The 18216-nt window shown below is 44.2% G+C and overlaps 1 protein-coding gene across 3 annotated transcripts in view; it reads left to right on the forward strand.

The window, feature by feature from the left end:
- Positions 1-8070, forward strand: part of TGM2 (transglutaminase 2) — a 150379-nt gene extending 142309 nt beyond the window's left edge. For all 3 annotated transcript variants that reach the window (XM_068263902.1, XM_068263904.1, XM_068263903.1), the window contains 3 exons: positions 901-1061; positions 5723-5859; positions 7445-8070. In XM_068263902.1, coding sequence (XP_068120003.1) covers positions 901-1061; positions 5723-5859; positions 7445-7601 — 455 coding nt within the window. In that variant the 3' untranslated portion in view covers positions 7602-8070. The remainder of the gene's footprint in view (positions 1-900; positions 1062-5722; positions 5860-7444) is intronic.
- The last annotated feature ends 10146 nt before the right edge of the window (positions 8071-18216 follow it).

Genomic DNA, 18216 nt, shown 5'->3' on the forward strand with positions numbered 1-18216 from the left:
CCCCCTCCACAACCCAGCTTTAACCCCTCAATGTAAAATACCATCCCCTCTCCATAACAAGCTATAATCCCCCAATGATAAACACTATTCCCCTCTTCATAAGCTACATATAATCCCCAACACAAAGCACTATTTCCCCTCCATAATGTAGCTGTAATCCCCAGTAGCTGCTTGGACATGAAGGGGCAAACTCAAACACAAAGTGGGCCGAAATATTACAATGGTACCTAGTCACGGGCCAACCTCAATGTCTAGTGTATACCTACCTACCAGGTGTCTAATTGCACCCCTCCAACTGCTATACAGTTCCCTGGTGTCTGGTGGTCTTCCTTCCCCTATGTGGCTGGATAGTGTACTGGTTAAGGGCTCTGCCTATGACATGGGAGACCAGGGTTTGAATCCTGGCTATAGTCAGTACCTATTCAGTAAGGAGTTCAAGGCAAGACTCCCTAACACTGCAGGGTGGTCTGTAGCGTGTGACCCAGTGGCTGCAGCTCTTGAGCATTTTGAGTCCGACAGGAAAACAGCGCTATACAAATGTACAGATTATTATTATAATACAGTTTCCTGGTGTCTAGAGCCCCCCACCCTCCCCTATACAGTTTCCTGGTGTCTAGTGCTTTTTTCCTCCCTCCCCCATATGGCTTCCCTGGTGTTCTAGGGTTTCACCTCCAATAAAGCTTCCCAGGTGGTCTAGAGTGGGCCAAACATAATGCAAAGTGGGGAAACCACTTGAGGGCCACATTTAATGCCTCTGAGGGCCAGATTTGGCCCGTGGGCCGGAGTTTGATATGTATGTATTAGGGCCATTTATAGTAGGTTATACTGTATCTGGTACTCATTATTGCATATGAAGATACAGAATGGGTCAGCCCTTCAGAGTCTCTTTTGTCCCTGCAGCGGAGACCATACCTCTGCGGATCCTCTATGAGAAGTATGGGGAGAACATTACTGAGGACAACATGATCAAGCTGTTGGCCGTGCTGCAGGACTTTACCAGCGATGAGACCATCCTTGCCATGAGAGACATCCACGTCAAGAACCCAGACATCAAAGTGCGGGTGAGTCTGACCATCAACCCTCCCTGACCCTCTACATTACAAATACAAGCCAATATACCAGTCCTGCAAACTGACTACACTACATGACCAGCGCTTGCAGCAATAACATACCATGGCTGGCTTCTCAGGAACATTACTAGCCAGAGCAAAAAGGTATGCGAAGAAAAATGACAATATAATTCATACAAAGATGGGACACTGATTTAAAATATCACAGTGTGCTACTTTAAAGTGGACCTGAACTCTTGCATAGGGCAGAAGGTAAACAGAGAGACATGCATCCTCTATGAATTTAGAGAGTTTAGTCTGTCTAATTCCACCATCATCTGTGACTAATCACAAGTTGTAATTTCATCTTTCAACTATGTCAGCTGGCTGCCTCGGCAGAGCAGCTAACTAGTAAACAATGTCTGCTTCCATGAAAGCAGGAAGTAGACACACTGTAACAAAGAAATGTTTTTCTTTAAAGGTTATGATGCTGTTCCTTATCTTTTAGAGCAGAGGGGAAGTTCTGAGTTCAGGTCTGCTCTAACATTGTTTTTAATCATGCTAATTTATTGGATTACCTTTCTGAAAAAGAGATATAACAGAGAAGAACCTCGCTGTAGGGATGGTTAGAATTGCCAAATTCTGGATCTGACGGAATTCCCAATTCCGCCTGGTAATTCCAATTTTTGAACGGTAATCGGCATAATGCCAAAGGTATTCAGCCATTTACATTAGAGTCAATACTGCCAACTTCCGCAGGTATTGCAAAGCCCCTATAAAGGCAATCTTCACCACATTTGCCAGGTATCTTCGGGAGAATAGTAACCCAAAAAAAATCCGAAAATTGAGAATACTTAAAAAAAAAACATTTTTACCCACAACATTTTGTCTTTGAACTGGGATCACAGCGACATCAGATGAGGTTACCGTGATCCATCTTCCTGTGTGGATAAGGTGATTATTCAGCTTTTAAGGTCCAACCCTGTTTCTCAGCTTTCTTGGTTTATGCTTTTGAAGTATGCATGAATAACAAATGTGATAAAATGTGTTCTGAGACTTTCCGCTCAATCATCATATCGCAAGTTACTGTAAGTGACCCAAACCAGGCTGCGTCAAGAGGCAGCAGGAAGCTGCCAGAATCCTTCCAATCCTTTATGAAGAGATCTTGACAGATTCGTGTAATTGTGGCGTTACCTCACGCCCCGAGCCGGGACATGGTCCTCCAGCACCCAAGGCTGACACATCAAAATGCGCCCCTCCATCCCTCCCGCCCCAGCCGTCAAGCACTGATTGCTATTAGATTAAAAGGCGCCCCAACACCTTAATCTCTAGTTATCTGGCTTGCAGTCACTGCCATGTATCCCCTTTTCTTATTTCTCTCTGCTTCAAACACAATAGGGGAATGATATCTCTCGCCTCTGCCTCGGCCCTGCCCTGCTCACGCATCACTGCTTCCTGAAGTATAAATCACTGAGGAAGAAGCTGCAATAACAGTGGAATCTTGTCCCTCTTGTCCACCTGTAGAAACTACCACATATCTGTCTCCGCTTATCCTAATTGTGTATTTTGTCATGTAACCTATTATGTTTTGTCATTTCACAATAACCTAAGTCACACCCCCTTAATGCTAATAAAGATGGAGAAAATGTAAGCTAAAACAAATGAACTGTAAATAAGGGTTAATAGTACAAAAGCCATTGCCCAAACAGGAACTGTACCAAAAATAATGCAGTGAATAAAATTGCTTATTTTTTACAATATTACTTTATAAGCTATTTAGTCAGTGCTTGCCCATTGTAAGATGATTTACATTTTGAAATTTATCAAAGGTAGCGACATCTGCTGCTGTCAGGGCAGCTCTGTGGAATGTTTGTATACTCAGTGATCCAAAGCCAGTAGAAAAAATACTTGGTCTCCCAGAATGCTCTGGATGGAGAATTCTACATAGATAAAGGCTGAGAGCCCAGGTTGTGACATCACTTGGAGGACGGGGCTACTTACCATCATACAGAAATATATAAATGTACGAAGTGTTTCTGATGAGGAAACCAGGATAATTTATGTAAAAGTGGATATCCTGAATAATTTACTTCACTTTACTATATGTCACTACAGTGCCTATGTAGATAAATATGCCCTACATAATGTCCTGTCACCATATGTCGCCCATATGTCCCAATAAAACATACAGCATACAATGTGCTTCCATAACTCTGGTTGGACTCGATGGATGAATGTCTTTTTTCAACCAAACTATGTAACTATATAATGTGCCCCATATAACATAAGAAGCCATCATGTGGTACATTACATGTTCTCCATAGAACAGGCTTTCTCAACCAGGGTTCCTTGAGTACTCTGCAGGGGTTCTTTGGCATTTCCCCCCATTGTGCGGGAAGGACATTATAATAGGGGGTACTATACAAATAAACACTAAATTGGGGGTCAGAATAATAATGAGCACATTAATAAAAAGCACTAGGATAAGGAGACAGTATAATGAGTGGCAGTATAATAAGGGGTAGTGAAATAAACAGCCTTACCTACTTTTAAAGACCATGCCTCCTGCAAAATAAATGCAGGGGTTCCTCGAGATCACAACATTGTTTGCAGGGGTTCCTTGAGTTTCAAGATTTATTTACAGGGTTCCTCCCGGGTAAAAAGGTTGAGAAAGGTTGCCATAGAACATATGCAGACATTATGTACCCAATAGAACATGTGCAGCCGTCATGTTACCCTTACAGCATATCCAGCCACCATGTGCCCCATATAAAATGTGCTGCCATCGTACGTCCTCATTACACACTCAGGGTAGAACACAGGGCTGAATTTACCATAAGGCACTGTAATAGCTATGCATAGTGTAAATGAGAGGTTACTCAGCTGGGTCTTGGCATTCCTTTGACCAGATCCCCCTTCAGTCGGGGGTTCCTCAACTACTTATTATTAAGAGTACCTCTGGCTACCTATTACCAAGGGGCACCTGTAGCTACCTATGACTGGCAGCGGAACTAAGGGAGAAGTGACAGCTGGGCCAGCCGGCACATTAGCGGTGCAGTTTGGTGGGGGTTTGTAGGTTCATAGAGGGTGAAGTCTAAGGTGCCAGGACATCTGTGCCTATATGCTTCTGTGATGTAAATCTGGGCTGGAAAAACATACACAGCTGTAATGTGTCCCATATAACATATGAAGCCTTCCTGTGCCATATTACATTTCCTGTATAACACGTGCAGCCACCATGTACCCCATATGTGCTGCCATCATGTTCCCATTACACATACACTGTAGAACATGTTTAGCCATAACATGCCCCATATAACATGTAAAGCCATCATGAGCCCTGTTACATGTTCCCAATATAACATGTGCTGCCGTCATGTGTTTCTACTACACATACAGTCATCATATGCTCCTGTTACACATGTTCCATAGACCGCATGCAGCCATAATGTGTTCCGTTTAATTTATCTTATGCCCCACTATGTGTTTTCCATATAACATGTGTAGCCATCATTTGGATTCATCACATATTCCCCTATAGCTAGTGTAGCCTCTGTCTGCCTCCTAGCAATGTGCAGCTACTGTGGGCCCCATATAGCATGCAGTTGTCAGAGCTGGATTTATATCTGAAGAACCAATAGGCATAAAAGACAAGATGACTCAGTAAATGCCACACCTTAGGGCACGATCCCCTAAGGAAGAAAAGGCAGTACATGTGTAGCCACAGGAGCAAGTAAGTTTGAGTGCACCTGTAAAAATTCTGAACGGAGAAGCAAGAGAGCAGGCAAACAGCAGCAGGGAGTTTTAGAGGAAAGGAGGGGGAGAGAGGTATTTGCAGGTGGGGTCTGGTAATATTCAGCTGCCTCTATAGCACCAATAGTCTCTAGGCAGGTGCATACTGCACCTAATAGTATGCTGGTAATTATCTTCTAACCCCTCCCCTTTCCTGCAGCAATTGCGTATTTACCATGGCTTATATTGATGTGGCACAATGGGGGGGGGGGGCGTGCAGGCTACATCAGGTGTCACCTTGGAAGGGGTGTTACCCTCGCCAGATAGAGATGATCGAAGCTCCACCTTCTGGACACAATTAAGAAAAGGATGCGAGCGGGGGTACCTAACTGCAGTATTGCCTCCCTCTCCTAGGACTCCCCTCCTGTGCTCCCCCAGCATAGGCATAGTAGCCCCTGCAGTGGTGCGTGAGATAGAACATCTGCCTTCTTCCAGTGCTGTGTCTCCCATCCATCCTCCACTTCAACTGCCCACGTTTCCTGGTTCTCCTGCACATCCCACGATTACACACATGATGCAGGAGATAGAGACAAGCAGAGAGTGGGTGGCTATGCCTGGAGACTACTCTTCACATCCTGCTAGGTTCAGGTGCAGCTTATACAGTCAGGCACAAGCCAGATCCATGGGCTGCTGCAGAATCCAGCTATCACGGCATCCTGTATCGCACAATTTGCCGCGATTCTCGCGATTGCAGACTTTTGCGCGTGCAATTTGCCGCGATTCGCGGCAAATTGCGGGCGCAAAAGTCCGCGAAAAAGTTTGCACCGCTTTGTGAATCAGGCCCTATGTTTTCTATTACATTGGCATGTTCTCTGTTAGAATTTGCATAGTGTGTGGCTGTGCAAATGCATTGAAGTAACTAGCTGTCTGCTTTCTTGCAGGTAATGGGGGAGCCTAAACCAAAGCGGAAACTGGTTGCTGATATTACTATGAAGAATCCTTTGTCTGAACCTCTAACTGGTTGCAGCTTCTCTGTGGAGGGAGCCGGCCTTACAGATGGCCTACTGCGCAAAGAGCTGTAAGTGTGATCGTTACGGTGCTGAAGATGGTTCTTTATCAGTATCACTGGAAAACATTCTTCTGTAGACTGTATTTAGCTTGATAAGGTCTACACCCAGTAAGGAGTCCTTGTGCTAGACTCCCTAACACTGTTACTGTGTACTGAGGCTGCAGCTCAAACACTTTGAGCCCAGCAGGAGAAAAGCACAATATAAATGTTTCTTGTCGTGTGAAATCTCATGGTGGAACGTAAATAATCCTGCAAAACTGGTCTGGGTATTTTAAACCTAATTTGCAGGAAATTAATGTTTTCGACTTTAAACCTTACACCTTCCTACTATTGAGTAACCTTCCTTTGGAGGGTAGAGGCAGACATCTCATCTTTTTGAAGCGAGCGACCTAGCGATTGAAAGGCCAGCCACTAACCCAAGTGCGGTACAGACATTCCCCACATGCGCTGCAGGTGGTTGCTATTAGGCAACCTAGGTTTGTGAGTACCTAGTCTTTCTACCTATTTCACTTGTTCTGACATACTACACCATATTGGGCGCCTGCTCTACTTTATGTGGATTTTTTCAAGGTCACTTGATCCATCTTTTCAAAGTTGATGATGCTGTATTATATTTATGTTCTAGTATCTCAATCTTGATGAAGCTTTATCATGGAGATTTATGTTTATTTTTACATTTTATTTGCTTTCAGACATTACCATAATGTTATAAGTCATTCCGTTTTTTTTTATATTCAAGCTGGTACAACTTCAAACTGTATTTGTTTTTTTCCTCCAATACAAAGCACTGTTTTATATACCCTATTAGCTATTAGTGCAACGTGTGCATTGCTATGGTAACGTGCAGCATAAAGCAAATTTACCTCGGTTTCGCGCATCAGGCCCAGGGAGAGCTAAACTATGAGATAAACAGATAAGGAGAGATAATTGAGAGATAAATCATAAGATAAATGAATAAGGAAAGATCATTTAATGCATACGTTTTGTGATTAAAGTGTACCTGAAATGAATAAAAAAAATACTTACCTGGGGCTTCCTCCAGCTTGTGTAATGTACGGCTGTCGGTGAGTGGGCGCCAGTAGAGCCGAATGACGCCTGCTACCACAAAACTCCCCGGCGGCGTTAAATACTATTCCCCCTCCGAGTTGCAATAATCGCAACCGCCGGAGCCCCGAATTACTAATACGCACCGTGCACATTACATTGCTGTTATGGGGTACCTGGTTTCCATCTGCTTTGCTTCGTCCAGCCCCCTTTAGGCCAAGGGCTCCTTCGCTGTACTCCTGGGCCGCATCAATCTTCCGATAGCCTGCACGGAAAATCCGCCAGTCGGGGTGAGTAGTACTGTGCAGCCGCAGAACGCTCCCGGCAACTGAGCACTGTGACTACAGGAATTACCGGGCAGGCTATAAGTGGTTTAAGGTGGCCCCGCAGGATGGCGAGGGGGGCATCGACCTGAAGAGGGCTGGACGAAGCTCCAGGTATGGATACCTTTTTTTGGGGGGGCCATCTCAGGTTTCCTTTGAACCCATTTGTTTCAGTTTAGTTTGCACCTAGTAAATCAGCCACACTAACCACTTTTATCCCCCCTCAGTGACTATACTGTGGAGCCAGGACAAGATGCCAGAGTGCGGATGGATCTCATGCCCCAGTTGCCTGGCCTGCGAAAGCTGGTAGTAGATTTTGAGAGCGATCGTCTAAAAGGGGTGAAGGGATTCAAGAACATCATCATCTCTCCGTTGCCAAAGTGAAAAGCACAGAAGAAGAGGACCTGTCACCAGTCTTGCCCTGCACCTATCCTATAATGTGAGAAATAGTCAGTACCTACACAGTTATATTTACAGATATATATTCCATTAACTTGTGCTCAAAGTGCCTTGAAGGATAAACGTACATATAGTATACAAGTTTTATGCCAAATCAGCCGTTAATTTCTGACCACCAGTAATGCAGTTATGTTTCTAATGTTACCTTGTTCAAGAAATCTGAAATCTCCCTGGCTGCCTATTGTTTATAAAGGTGCAATGGGCCACATCTATAAGTTATACATTTGGTATGGAAATTCACCACAATGCTGGGTAAGCAGCTAATCCGGTAACAAGTTACCTGGAACACTTTGCCGGTGCCTTGTCTCAGCTGGATTGCTCCTACAGCTGGCTTCGCATCAAAAGTGAAAAAAGAGACGGCACACCACTGGCTGCAATCAAGGTGCTGTGTATTAGCGAACAAGTCACACTACATGTTACGGAGGAACCACCACCTTCATCAGGTTTTAACACCTGATGAAGGAGGTGGTTCCTCCGTAACATGTAGTGTGACTTGTTCGCTAATACACAGCACCTTGATTGCAGCCAGTGGTGTGCCGTCTCTTTTTTCACTTTTGTTATACATTTGGTGTTTGGGGGCCAGCGAAAAGGCTTCTGGGGGCCGCGGGTCGTACTTTGAGGACCACTGGCTTAAATGCATCACAAGTGACCAAACAGCCTCTAGCCTGCTTGCATTCCATCCCATCTTCACCACTTCTTGGCAGTATAACTTCCTGCCCCCATCCCCCCTCCCATATGACTTACAAGGTAATTGCAGTGATGTGGGGTCCATGTCCTGAAGGTGGCAGTAACAACTATGATCTCTGCTGCAGCTACCACTCCTTAGTGACTGGCAGCCTATCCAGTGGCTTTCAGCTGCAAGGGAGGAGTGAGTGCAGAGGGCATTGCAATTGGACCCTGCACCACTAGGACATTGGGTGAGGACATACTGGCAGACAAGAACGAGGGGGAGTGCGAGTAGGCCTGGCGATGCAAAGTTGGCCATCAGTGACCTTTGCAACAGTAACTATATTTTTACATTGAAAAACCTAAACGATTTTGCCATATGATTTTCATCACTTCATTGGTTCTAAGTCCATAGGGAAATGTAACTGCATTAATGATGAGGGGGCAGAATGGAGTTGCTCTGGCATATTTGTGTCGTAAGTACACTTATCCTGTAACTACAGAACAGTATTCCGGAGAGCTTGCCAGGTAACACAGAATCCTTCTGGTCTAAGTTTGAAGGGGTTTGTATTGTTATTGTACTGCTGTAAATAACTTTCTTTGTATCCAAGTATTAAAAAGAACATTTATACAAAAACGACAAGCAAGCCTGTTCTCTGTCTTCTTTTACGTCTTGACCTCGGCCTGCACCTCGGCTGGGCTGAGTCTGGTAACAGGAGCCGGCCGAGGCTGGTGGAGACAGCGCAGCAGCAGGCTTGGCTCCTGTGCAGTCCAGGCATGTGCTCTGGCAGCTTTCTTACACCATCAGCATCAATCCTCTTTTTCAGTGCCAGCCGCCCACACTGATCTCCTCTCCTCCATTCTGCAATGCATCATCTATGATATAAGTGCTGAGACTGGACCTTTGTCAGGCGCACACCTGCACTCTCCTACTGCACCCAACTTTTACCTAATTCAAAGAGTACTCAGGATCCTGCACAAGCTTTGTGCTTCTTTTTTTTTTTTTTTTTGAACACTATAAACTGTATATATGATGACAGCCTAAATACTCAGATGTTATATACGGTGAAAACTCTGTGTCTAAATTTACAGCTGTAACAGAACTAAGTGTTTGAGCTCCTAAACTTTCCTGTTGGTCAGTGAAGCCGTCCATTAGGGTAAAGGATCATGAAGGACACTTGAAGGGTCAAAGAGGAAGGACTTCCTCCTATCACTCTTAGTAACATTGGGGTTATCCTGGGTGTATCCTTCAGAGATTCATTTTGTTTGAATCTAGTGATGGTCACGTCTAGGAGAACTCATGGAAAAGCATGTGATTTGTTTGATCAGCTAATAGATTTGCTGTGATCACATCCTGTTTTAGCACATGTTCATGATGACTATCAAATCAGAGACTTACATATCTGTCTCCCGACTAATATAATAATATGCGTCTCTATGAGTTCCTCTAGATATGACCATAACTACTTGCATCTCTAAAATCCTGGTCAGCCAGATGTGACTTCTGCTACTGGTTATTCAGTGCAGCTCTCATGTCAGTCATCTTGATAAGTTGTGTCCACTTTTGCCTAGTAAACAGTTTTTTTTTTAAACAAATTTTACCAGTTCCATTTAGTATGCCGGCAAACAGATTTTGAATACTTTGTGCTGGCAAGCTCTTTGTGTAGGTAAAGACCGCCTCGGGTGACAATCTAGTGTGACTTTAGTCTGTCTGGGAGCCCCCTGATGTCATGTAAATAATCGTTATGGTGGATATTTATCAATGCCTGAGCAATCTCCAAGTGCATCGTTCTCCCCACCTACCTTGCCTACGGGAGGTTGCTCTGTCATGTGTCATCTCTCGACCCCCCCCCCCCTCCCCGCCATACTTACACACATCCAGGTATCTATACGGCTTAGGCCCCAGACTGTTTTCCAACAGGCCTTATACACATGTACAAGACTTAAGAAAGACCGGGAAACGCTTGTCTATGGAGTTGGCTGAAAACACAGTTTTACAAGTGAACTAGTCAAAATATATCAACATATTCACTTACAATTGTGATTAACACATCCCTTCCAAGTTCCATGGCCAGATCAGTTACCTCACATTTCTCTGCTACAGTTGGAGACTAATTCAAGGTTAAGTCAGTTACAAAACTAGTGTCATTCTGGTTGCCAGGCTGCTGATTGGACACAGAGGGAATATCACAGCAGCGATGAGGTCACTGCTCTGTACTCTTCTTCCATAAGCAACGTATCATTGACTAAAAGTGCGTTCATCAATGAAATTATGTTTTACTAAAAACTGGTGTTCTTCAAAACTGGTCTAAAAAACTCTTAATTTGGAATGTTCTGAATCCAAAAGCCAGAGAAGTCAACAAGGAAAATAGAGGTAGTATGTTCTGGTTTCTGGTGCTCAGCTACAGATGCCAAAGACAACAGAAGCATATGGGAAGAAGACCAAATGTCTGAGGAACATGCTGCTACTTAAAAAAAAAAGGTGAAGACATATATACAATGGCTTGGATTAGCTATTTTAGCAAACACTAGCCGAGAAGAGTACCAGGGAAAATATACCACACACTGGGTCCGTAAGGACAAGCCCTATAAGTACATAGGCATACAAGCATATCACTTGTTGAATATAAATTCTAAAATAGATGAACATGGAATCACATAGTTATGTGTTTTCCTCAGATGGGGTAACTGATAAAGCTATACAATGAAAGCTACTCTATATGGAGGTCTTTGCTTATCCCCCACACTCCTGGCGTCGCCTCTCAGAGTATGGTGTAGCTATTCCATACAAATTACACAATCAGGCCCCACTGACACTGAAAGAATGCACTCCAAAGAAACTCCTATCGTAAATGTAGGGGACTAATAGCCCAGATATGGAGTTCTCAGTAGGTAGCAGTGCATGCATTCAGCTAGACAGAGGAGGTATATACAAGGTGGATCGTGCTCTATAGTACAAGTGCTGTAATATGAATCTCTGACATGTTTCACCTCACGGCTTTTTCAAAAAGATGCTATACATATTTACAGTAAAAACATATATACAAGTGCGCCCCCCACCAGTAGTATAACCCCCAGCAAAAGCCCCTGTCAGAGCTGAAGTGGCCGCGTTCGACACAAGGTTAAGTACTGTGGGGGAATTGGAAACACGCCCATCAGGGCGTTGATGTACGGATTACGTATACCTGTTCCGGGGCAGGTGCAGAGTCTGGTGCATACCTGTCTATGTCTAGCGTGTGTGCCGGTTTCTGTATAGATAAACGGCTGCGAGGCAGGTAGCGCGAGACCGGCATCGATAGTAGTGACGTCACTTCCGAAGACGTCACTTCCGGATTTCGCATGCGGCTGCTTCCTAGTGTCGAGCGTTGGTATGGTAACCATACGCTCGTTGTCCTGTGCAGATAGGCGGATTGGTTATACTAGTTGGCATGGTAACGGCAGCCATATTGAATGTGTATTTACAACCTAGTATATGCAAATCACATATATATGCCTATGCACAGCGCATCTACGTGGGTATTAATAAAAACCTTTGCAGGAGAGCAGCCATGCCCGATATGCACAGGATATAGAAGGACAGGCTATAAATGCATGATGGCATATAAAGATCTTCGCCACCTCTCTGGGTCAGTGCAGAAACAGCTATGAGCCACAACATGATGGCAAAGTGTGCCCTACCTAGGGGATCATGAGGACACACACAAAGGGGTGCATGGGGAGAGTGGATGTCAGAGGGGCATAACGAAATGGGGGGGGGTTTGGGATTCCTCCACACGGAGTCACTATTCCCGGTCCTCCCAAATGGAGGCTTAGGCACTACCTGGATTATATGCACTAAAGCTCTTTATGGAAAGGTGGCATATATAATAGTATATATATCTGTGCATGATGTCTAACAGGGACTGTACCCATAACCGCCTCCCAGGGGGTACTCATCGTGGTGCCGGATATGGAGGGCCATACCTATATTAGTAACTATCCCCCTCTAAATGTCTCCCTAATCACATGTTCATAAAAAACAAGCTAAATTGAAATCCTCATTAAGGCCATGAGGTGCAACTGTATTTAGACGAAAAATCCATTGTGACTCAACTTGTGTTAATTTTTTGTCAAGGTTGCCTCCTCTAGTATGTCTCCTCCATTGTTGTATACCCCAAAACGATATATCAAACCTGGACTGTGGGTGTACCTGGTTCATATGCCTCGCTATAGGGGTGTCATTCTTATGCTTAATATCTCCAATATGTTCAAGCACTCGCTCTTTCAGAGCTCGTGTTGTCTTACCCACATACCAAAGATTACACTTGCATCTCGCTCCATACACAACAGATTTCGTATTGCATGTAATGAATGAAAGAATCTTATAAGACCGCCCATTTTGTGGGCATATGAACTGTTTAGTTGTTGGCATATATTTACAGGCTTTGCACTTCCCACAGTGGAAAGAGCCATTAGGTTTGGATGGTAGCCAGGTTGAAGTTTGAGGTGGGCTATTGGAGAAAGTACTGTGGACAAGGAGGTCCCTTAAATTGGCTGATCTCCTATATGTCACCAGAGGGTTGGGGGGCAGGAATTTGGACAAGTCCTTGTCTTTCTGTAATATTGGCCAGTAGTGTTTAAAGATCTCAAAAACTGCATGTGATTGTAGTGTATAAGTGCCAATCAAACGAGGGACCGATCGATTTGAGTTGACTGAGTCAGTGGATTTGTTCATACTGGTCACACCTCTCTTTTTGGGGTTCTCTTTGAGTGTATCCGCCCGAGGGGTGTTTTTTGCTCGAACGTAGGCTCGATCGATCACTTCCTGTGGGAAGCCTCTCTGTCGGAATCTATTATTTAGAGTTACACATTCTTTCTCAAAGCTCTGTTCATTCGAGCAATTCCTCCGCGCTCTAAGGAACTGTCCAATAGGTATACTTTTACGCAGTGATAGTGGATGGGAGCTATCCCATTTAAGTAGAGAATTAGTGGAGGTAGGTTTGCGGAAAATTTCAGTTTCCAGTTTACCAGTGTCACTGATTGTAATAGTCAAGTCAAGAAAATTGATCTGTTTATCATTCACTTCAGATGTGAATTTCATCCCTATTTCATTCCTGTTAAGTAGTAGCATAAAATCGTCAAAGAGTTCCCTAGGGCCTTCCCATAGGATAATGATGTCGTCAATAAAACGTCCCCAAAACATGATATGGGAGGTGTAAAATTCCATGTCCTCAGACCAGCATGTATCAGTAAAAGTTCAGGACGTCTCCTCAGTTCACTGCCGCTTCCTGCCCGCTAAGCTTAGCGGGCAGGAAGCGGCAGTGAACTGAGGAGACGTCCTGAACTTTTACTGATACATGCTTGATTTTATCCTTGTTTGTGAGTAGCGCTACTGGCCTTTTATCATTTATTAAAAGGTTTTATGCTATGTAAGCTTTTTAGTTGCAGTTGGCTGCATTAATTTCTGGCTGATAAGTGGGAAGGTGGAATCATCAGTGCGTCGCTGGGTTGTGCACATATGTTGGTGAGCTGTCTGTGACCTGGGCAGCCGCGCTATTAGGTGAGCACAATCCCGGCAGGTGGGGGGTTACACAGTGTGCTTTGGTGACCCTCGCAAGCTAACACGGTGACATATTCTGGGAGTGGGTGTGTCCCCTTTTCCATATCAGCAGTATAGCCTGCGCAATGAGTTTTTTTCCTGTGTTTTATTGAGAAACCTGCTCGTGGATTGGAACATAACCTGAGGAAATGAGAGTGTGATCGTTTGGATTTATATGCTATTATAGCTGTCTGTGGGTCTGGGCAGCCTGAGAAGAAGGTGAGGGCATAGCCACGGGTGGTGGTTTTGCACGACGAGTGGTGATACGCAATAGAATTGTGCACGGGCCATAGTTGGTGAAGGACTGATATTTGCCGTGGCAGCCTATGCGATGAAGTTTTTTGTTCTTTCTTTTCCCCTCTCTTTTGCATGAGGCCTTCCGACTCCAAGGATAGAAGAAACTTCTGAACTGTCTGGATCTGTGGGACTTGACATTGTTCTGTTAAGTATAGTGGACTGTGAGGCAGCGCGTAATTGTATAAACTGGTAATGGTTGTTTCCTTAGTAGAGGCAGAAGGTTCTAAGATAGGTTTTTCAAAAAATAATGAGGCAGGCTTAACTAGATCCAAACAGAAACTTGGAGCTTGGACAACTGAAGACAGATGGATATGGAGGCTGCCATATTTAATTCCTTTTAAGCAATACCAGTTGCCTGGCAATCCTGCTGTTCCTCAGCCTCTAATACTTTTAGCCATAGCCCTTGAACAAGCATGCAGCAGATCAGGTGTTTCTGACATTGTCAGATCTGACAAGATTAGCTGTATGCTTGTTTCTGGTGTGATTCCAACACTACTGCAGCCAAATAGACCAGCAGGGCTGCCAGGCAACTGGTATTGTTTAAAAGGAAATAAATATGGCAGCCTCCTTATACCTCTCACTTCAGTTGCCCTTTAATCAGTTTGGGACTATGAGTAGTTAAACCCACGCCACACTTGTGGCTGCCTAAGCCTGTTGCAGTATCGTTTTAATGCCCCCTGATCCCGAGCATGAGACACAATAGCAGGTCCTCTCCGACACAGATCTCTGCAGTCTAAAGGCCCATACCCATGACGCGATTTTTCCAAATAATTTTCGCTAACAATTTTTTCCACAAATAATATTTTTTCCATGATATCATGCAACATCGTTTAACAAAAATTTGTTAGACGATGTTTTTGAATGGCCGCCATGCTGGATTCAATCCTGGAGGATCATTCTGCCGGGATTTGCAGCAATCGTGTAAACAATTGCTTACACAATCGTTCGTTTATGATGGCTCAAGCGATGTTTGCAGATTCAGCCAGGTGGCTCGGGGACTGAGACCGTTCGTCGTCGTCGGAGATACTGTATCCATCTGGATGTGGGTACTTAGCTTTAAGAAAGCAGAGCTGTAACTTGTCGTTTTCATTGGCTTCTAACTTCCCAATCACAGTGATCAGGAAGTGTAATAATAATAATAAAAAAAAAACTCTGGTCCTTAAAGGGAGCAGAGGCTCCAGTCCTAAATAGGTTACAGCAAGGTTCACACATGACTGTATTATTATTTGATTACAATATTATGTATTGTATTTATAAAGCACCAACATATTGTGATTGTGTCGCATGCGGGTTTCCTGTGTGCAAATTCACATTGCAACCTAAAAAAAAGTAAATGGGCTCCTTCACAGCTAATGCATTTTTTCACAACCTGCAGCATAAATTTGCACATTGTGCGCATTTCCACAATAGCAATTATTTAGCTACTGTGGTAAAGTGCACAAGATGTCACTCAGATGAACACGCATGGGCCCGTATGCAATTCACTTTTTCTCCTAGGTGATATTTTACACCTTGCTAATAAGATGCCTTTTAATCAACCAGCAAGCAAGAAAATACTCAAAATAATTTTGACAAAACTTTGTCATCTACTTTTTGGTATGCTTTTAATTTCAAAGTGCTGAAAAGTACAAAGAATTGAAGGGAGGAGGAGAGGGTGCAGAGTTGGAAGGAAGATAAAAGAAAGCTGTTCCAGGTTTTGCCTCCCTCTGAATGGAGGCATTTGAGGGTACTCGTGTAGCACTAACAGGGAGAAAAAAAAATAGACAAGCAGCAATGGGAGAGCTGCTCTGTCATCTATTTCTGGACCAAGTGGGCACTGCACTCTGCTGGGTGGTGGAACTTCGTATGGTTAAACACGCATGTGCCTAGCATGGCTACTGCCTACTGAGCGCACCCTAGTGGCTGCAGCTCTGGTGCTTTAAGTCCGCCAGGAGAAAAGCACAATATCAATTTTCTGTGTGTGTGTTCAGTTTAAAAGGGAGGCAGTGGTGGACTTACCTCCCCGAAAGGACTAAAACAGTGAATATTCAGTTGAAAATTTTTTTGATAAAAAAACCCCCAAACAATGCAACACGTTTCATGGGCATTCACCCGCTTCATCCGGCAATAAACAGAAGTAACTGTTTAGAAGTTCCTAGCCAGCAAAATCACCTTAGGCAAAGCACCCCCCCATACACAATCCTATGTACAGGAAGATTGTACATTAAAACGCCCCCACAAAAAGAAATTGTGTATACCTTTTATACTCACGAATAAGCCTAATTTTTCAGCACAAAAAATATCCTGAAAAGTTACCCCCTCAGCTTATATGTGAGTCAGTGGAGTAGAACGGATGGTGGAGCAGGTTTTGTTACTGGCAGAGGAGTGTAAGGATCGCGCACTAGTAATCCTGCTCTTACCAGCTTGCTCCCTGCTGTGTCGTGTCCCTATCCCTTGCAACATGGTGTGCAGAGTGCACTGCTCAAGACAATCTGTGTCCCGTGGCTTCTGGAGCGGAGTGTGCAAGCAATGTGTCAGAGATGATCAGGGATTCTTCCTGTGTGGCAATTGCTGTGTCTCATATCTATGACACCATCTAGTGGCGTCTTGAGACCCAGCTGTGTCATCCTTGGGGCACATCTGGCTATGGGGAGAAGATAGAACTTGTACTGGGGGCATATCTGGCTACTGTGGAGGGGGTTTATACACGAGTCAATCGCTTTTTTCTGGTTTCTGAGGGGAAAATGGATGTTTATATGCGAGTATACAGTACATGGTAACTGTTATGAGGGGTTTGTATCTACATTGTGAAACACAAAACAAAAAACATTGTTCACAAATACAAATATTGTCCTAGAAATGCAGAATTTTTGCATCATTCAATATAGCTGACTATAACAAAAACTGCTTAAATAGCATTTTAACACTACTTGCTAGATCATTGTGGCCATTCGGCCCTCTTTTGTTATGCTAACCAGCAGTGCCCATTTAGGTGTTAAGATTTCCATCCATCACTTTCTTAATGGAATCAGCAGTGGAGTAGAAGAGTCCCAGAAAGCTCTACACTAAGAATAGCTTTGTGGTGCACCCTCCTTTTGGTACCACCCCAGGCATCTGCCTGGTTTGCCTATGCCTAAAAAAAGACTCTGCCCCTTCCATATTCACATTGTACTGTATACTGGTGTGTGTATATAGCCTTTCGCATGGGCTCAGGAGAGCTCCTGTTTGTAGCACAGAAGCGAAAGTAACATTGGGCAGCATTCTGTTTTCACATGTGCTCTGTATAAACGTGCATTGTTGATGTGCTATTAGGTATGTGTGTGTGCTGCGGCTCATTGCTCTTATCAGCCTCACACAGCCCATTATCTGTCTCTCCATGTACCAGCAGGAACGGATGAACAGTCAGATCTTTCCTCCAGGCTGAAGAGACCTGCCCTCCGTTTTATCCTGTTTGTATGATTCCCAATGCCCTTAATGCACTGAGCAGATGACAAATGTTTTCCAGGCAGAAGCCCATTTCCTATGTATAGTCTGTAAAGGAAGGCCTGAGCCTGGGAAGAGCGCAGAGGAGTGAGGAAAGTGCAGGGAGCTGAGAGAGGGAGAATGGAGGTCACTGCAGAGGAATCTCCTCAGGACACAAACAGGTTAACAGTCTACAGTGCAGTTGGCATTGGAGATATAGAGCTGGCGGATGCTGACAGAACTGGTCTGCTCTGCACACTCTACTCGCTCCCCATGCCAGGCTTAAAGCAATACCGAACACAAATATCAATTTGTCATAAAGTAGTTGGCCTGAGGGAAAACTTGAATAGTGTACAAGGAAAACATGTCCTCTGCTACTCTACTATTAGTACATGCTTGTAATGACAAATCACTCTATCCAGGTCAGCAAAGTGCAGAGAACAGGGCTGTGAGGAATGAGTGTCTGTCCAATCGCTGAACCTGTCTTGGGGGGGGGGGGGGGGGGGGGCTTTAAGGGGAAAAAAAGCGGCATTATTCTATAAACAGTAGAGAGGGGAT

The sequence above is a fragment of the Hyperolius riggenbachi genome, chromosome 12, assembly GCF_040937935.1.
Source record: "Hyperolius riggenbachi isolate aHypRig1 chromosome 12, aHypRig1.pri, whole genome shotgun sequence".
NCBI lineage: Eukaryota > Metazoa > Chordata > Amphibia > Anura > Hyperoliidae > Hyperolius > Hyperolius riggenbachi.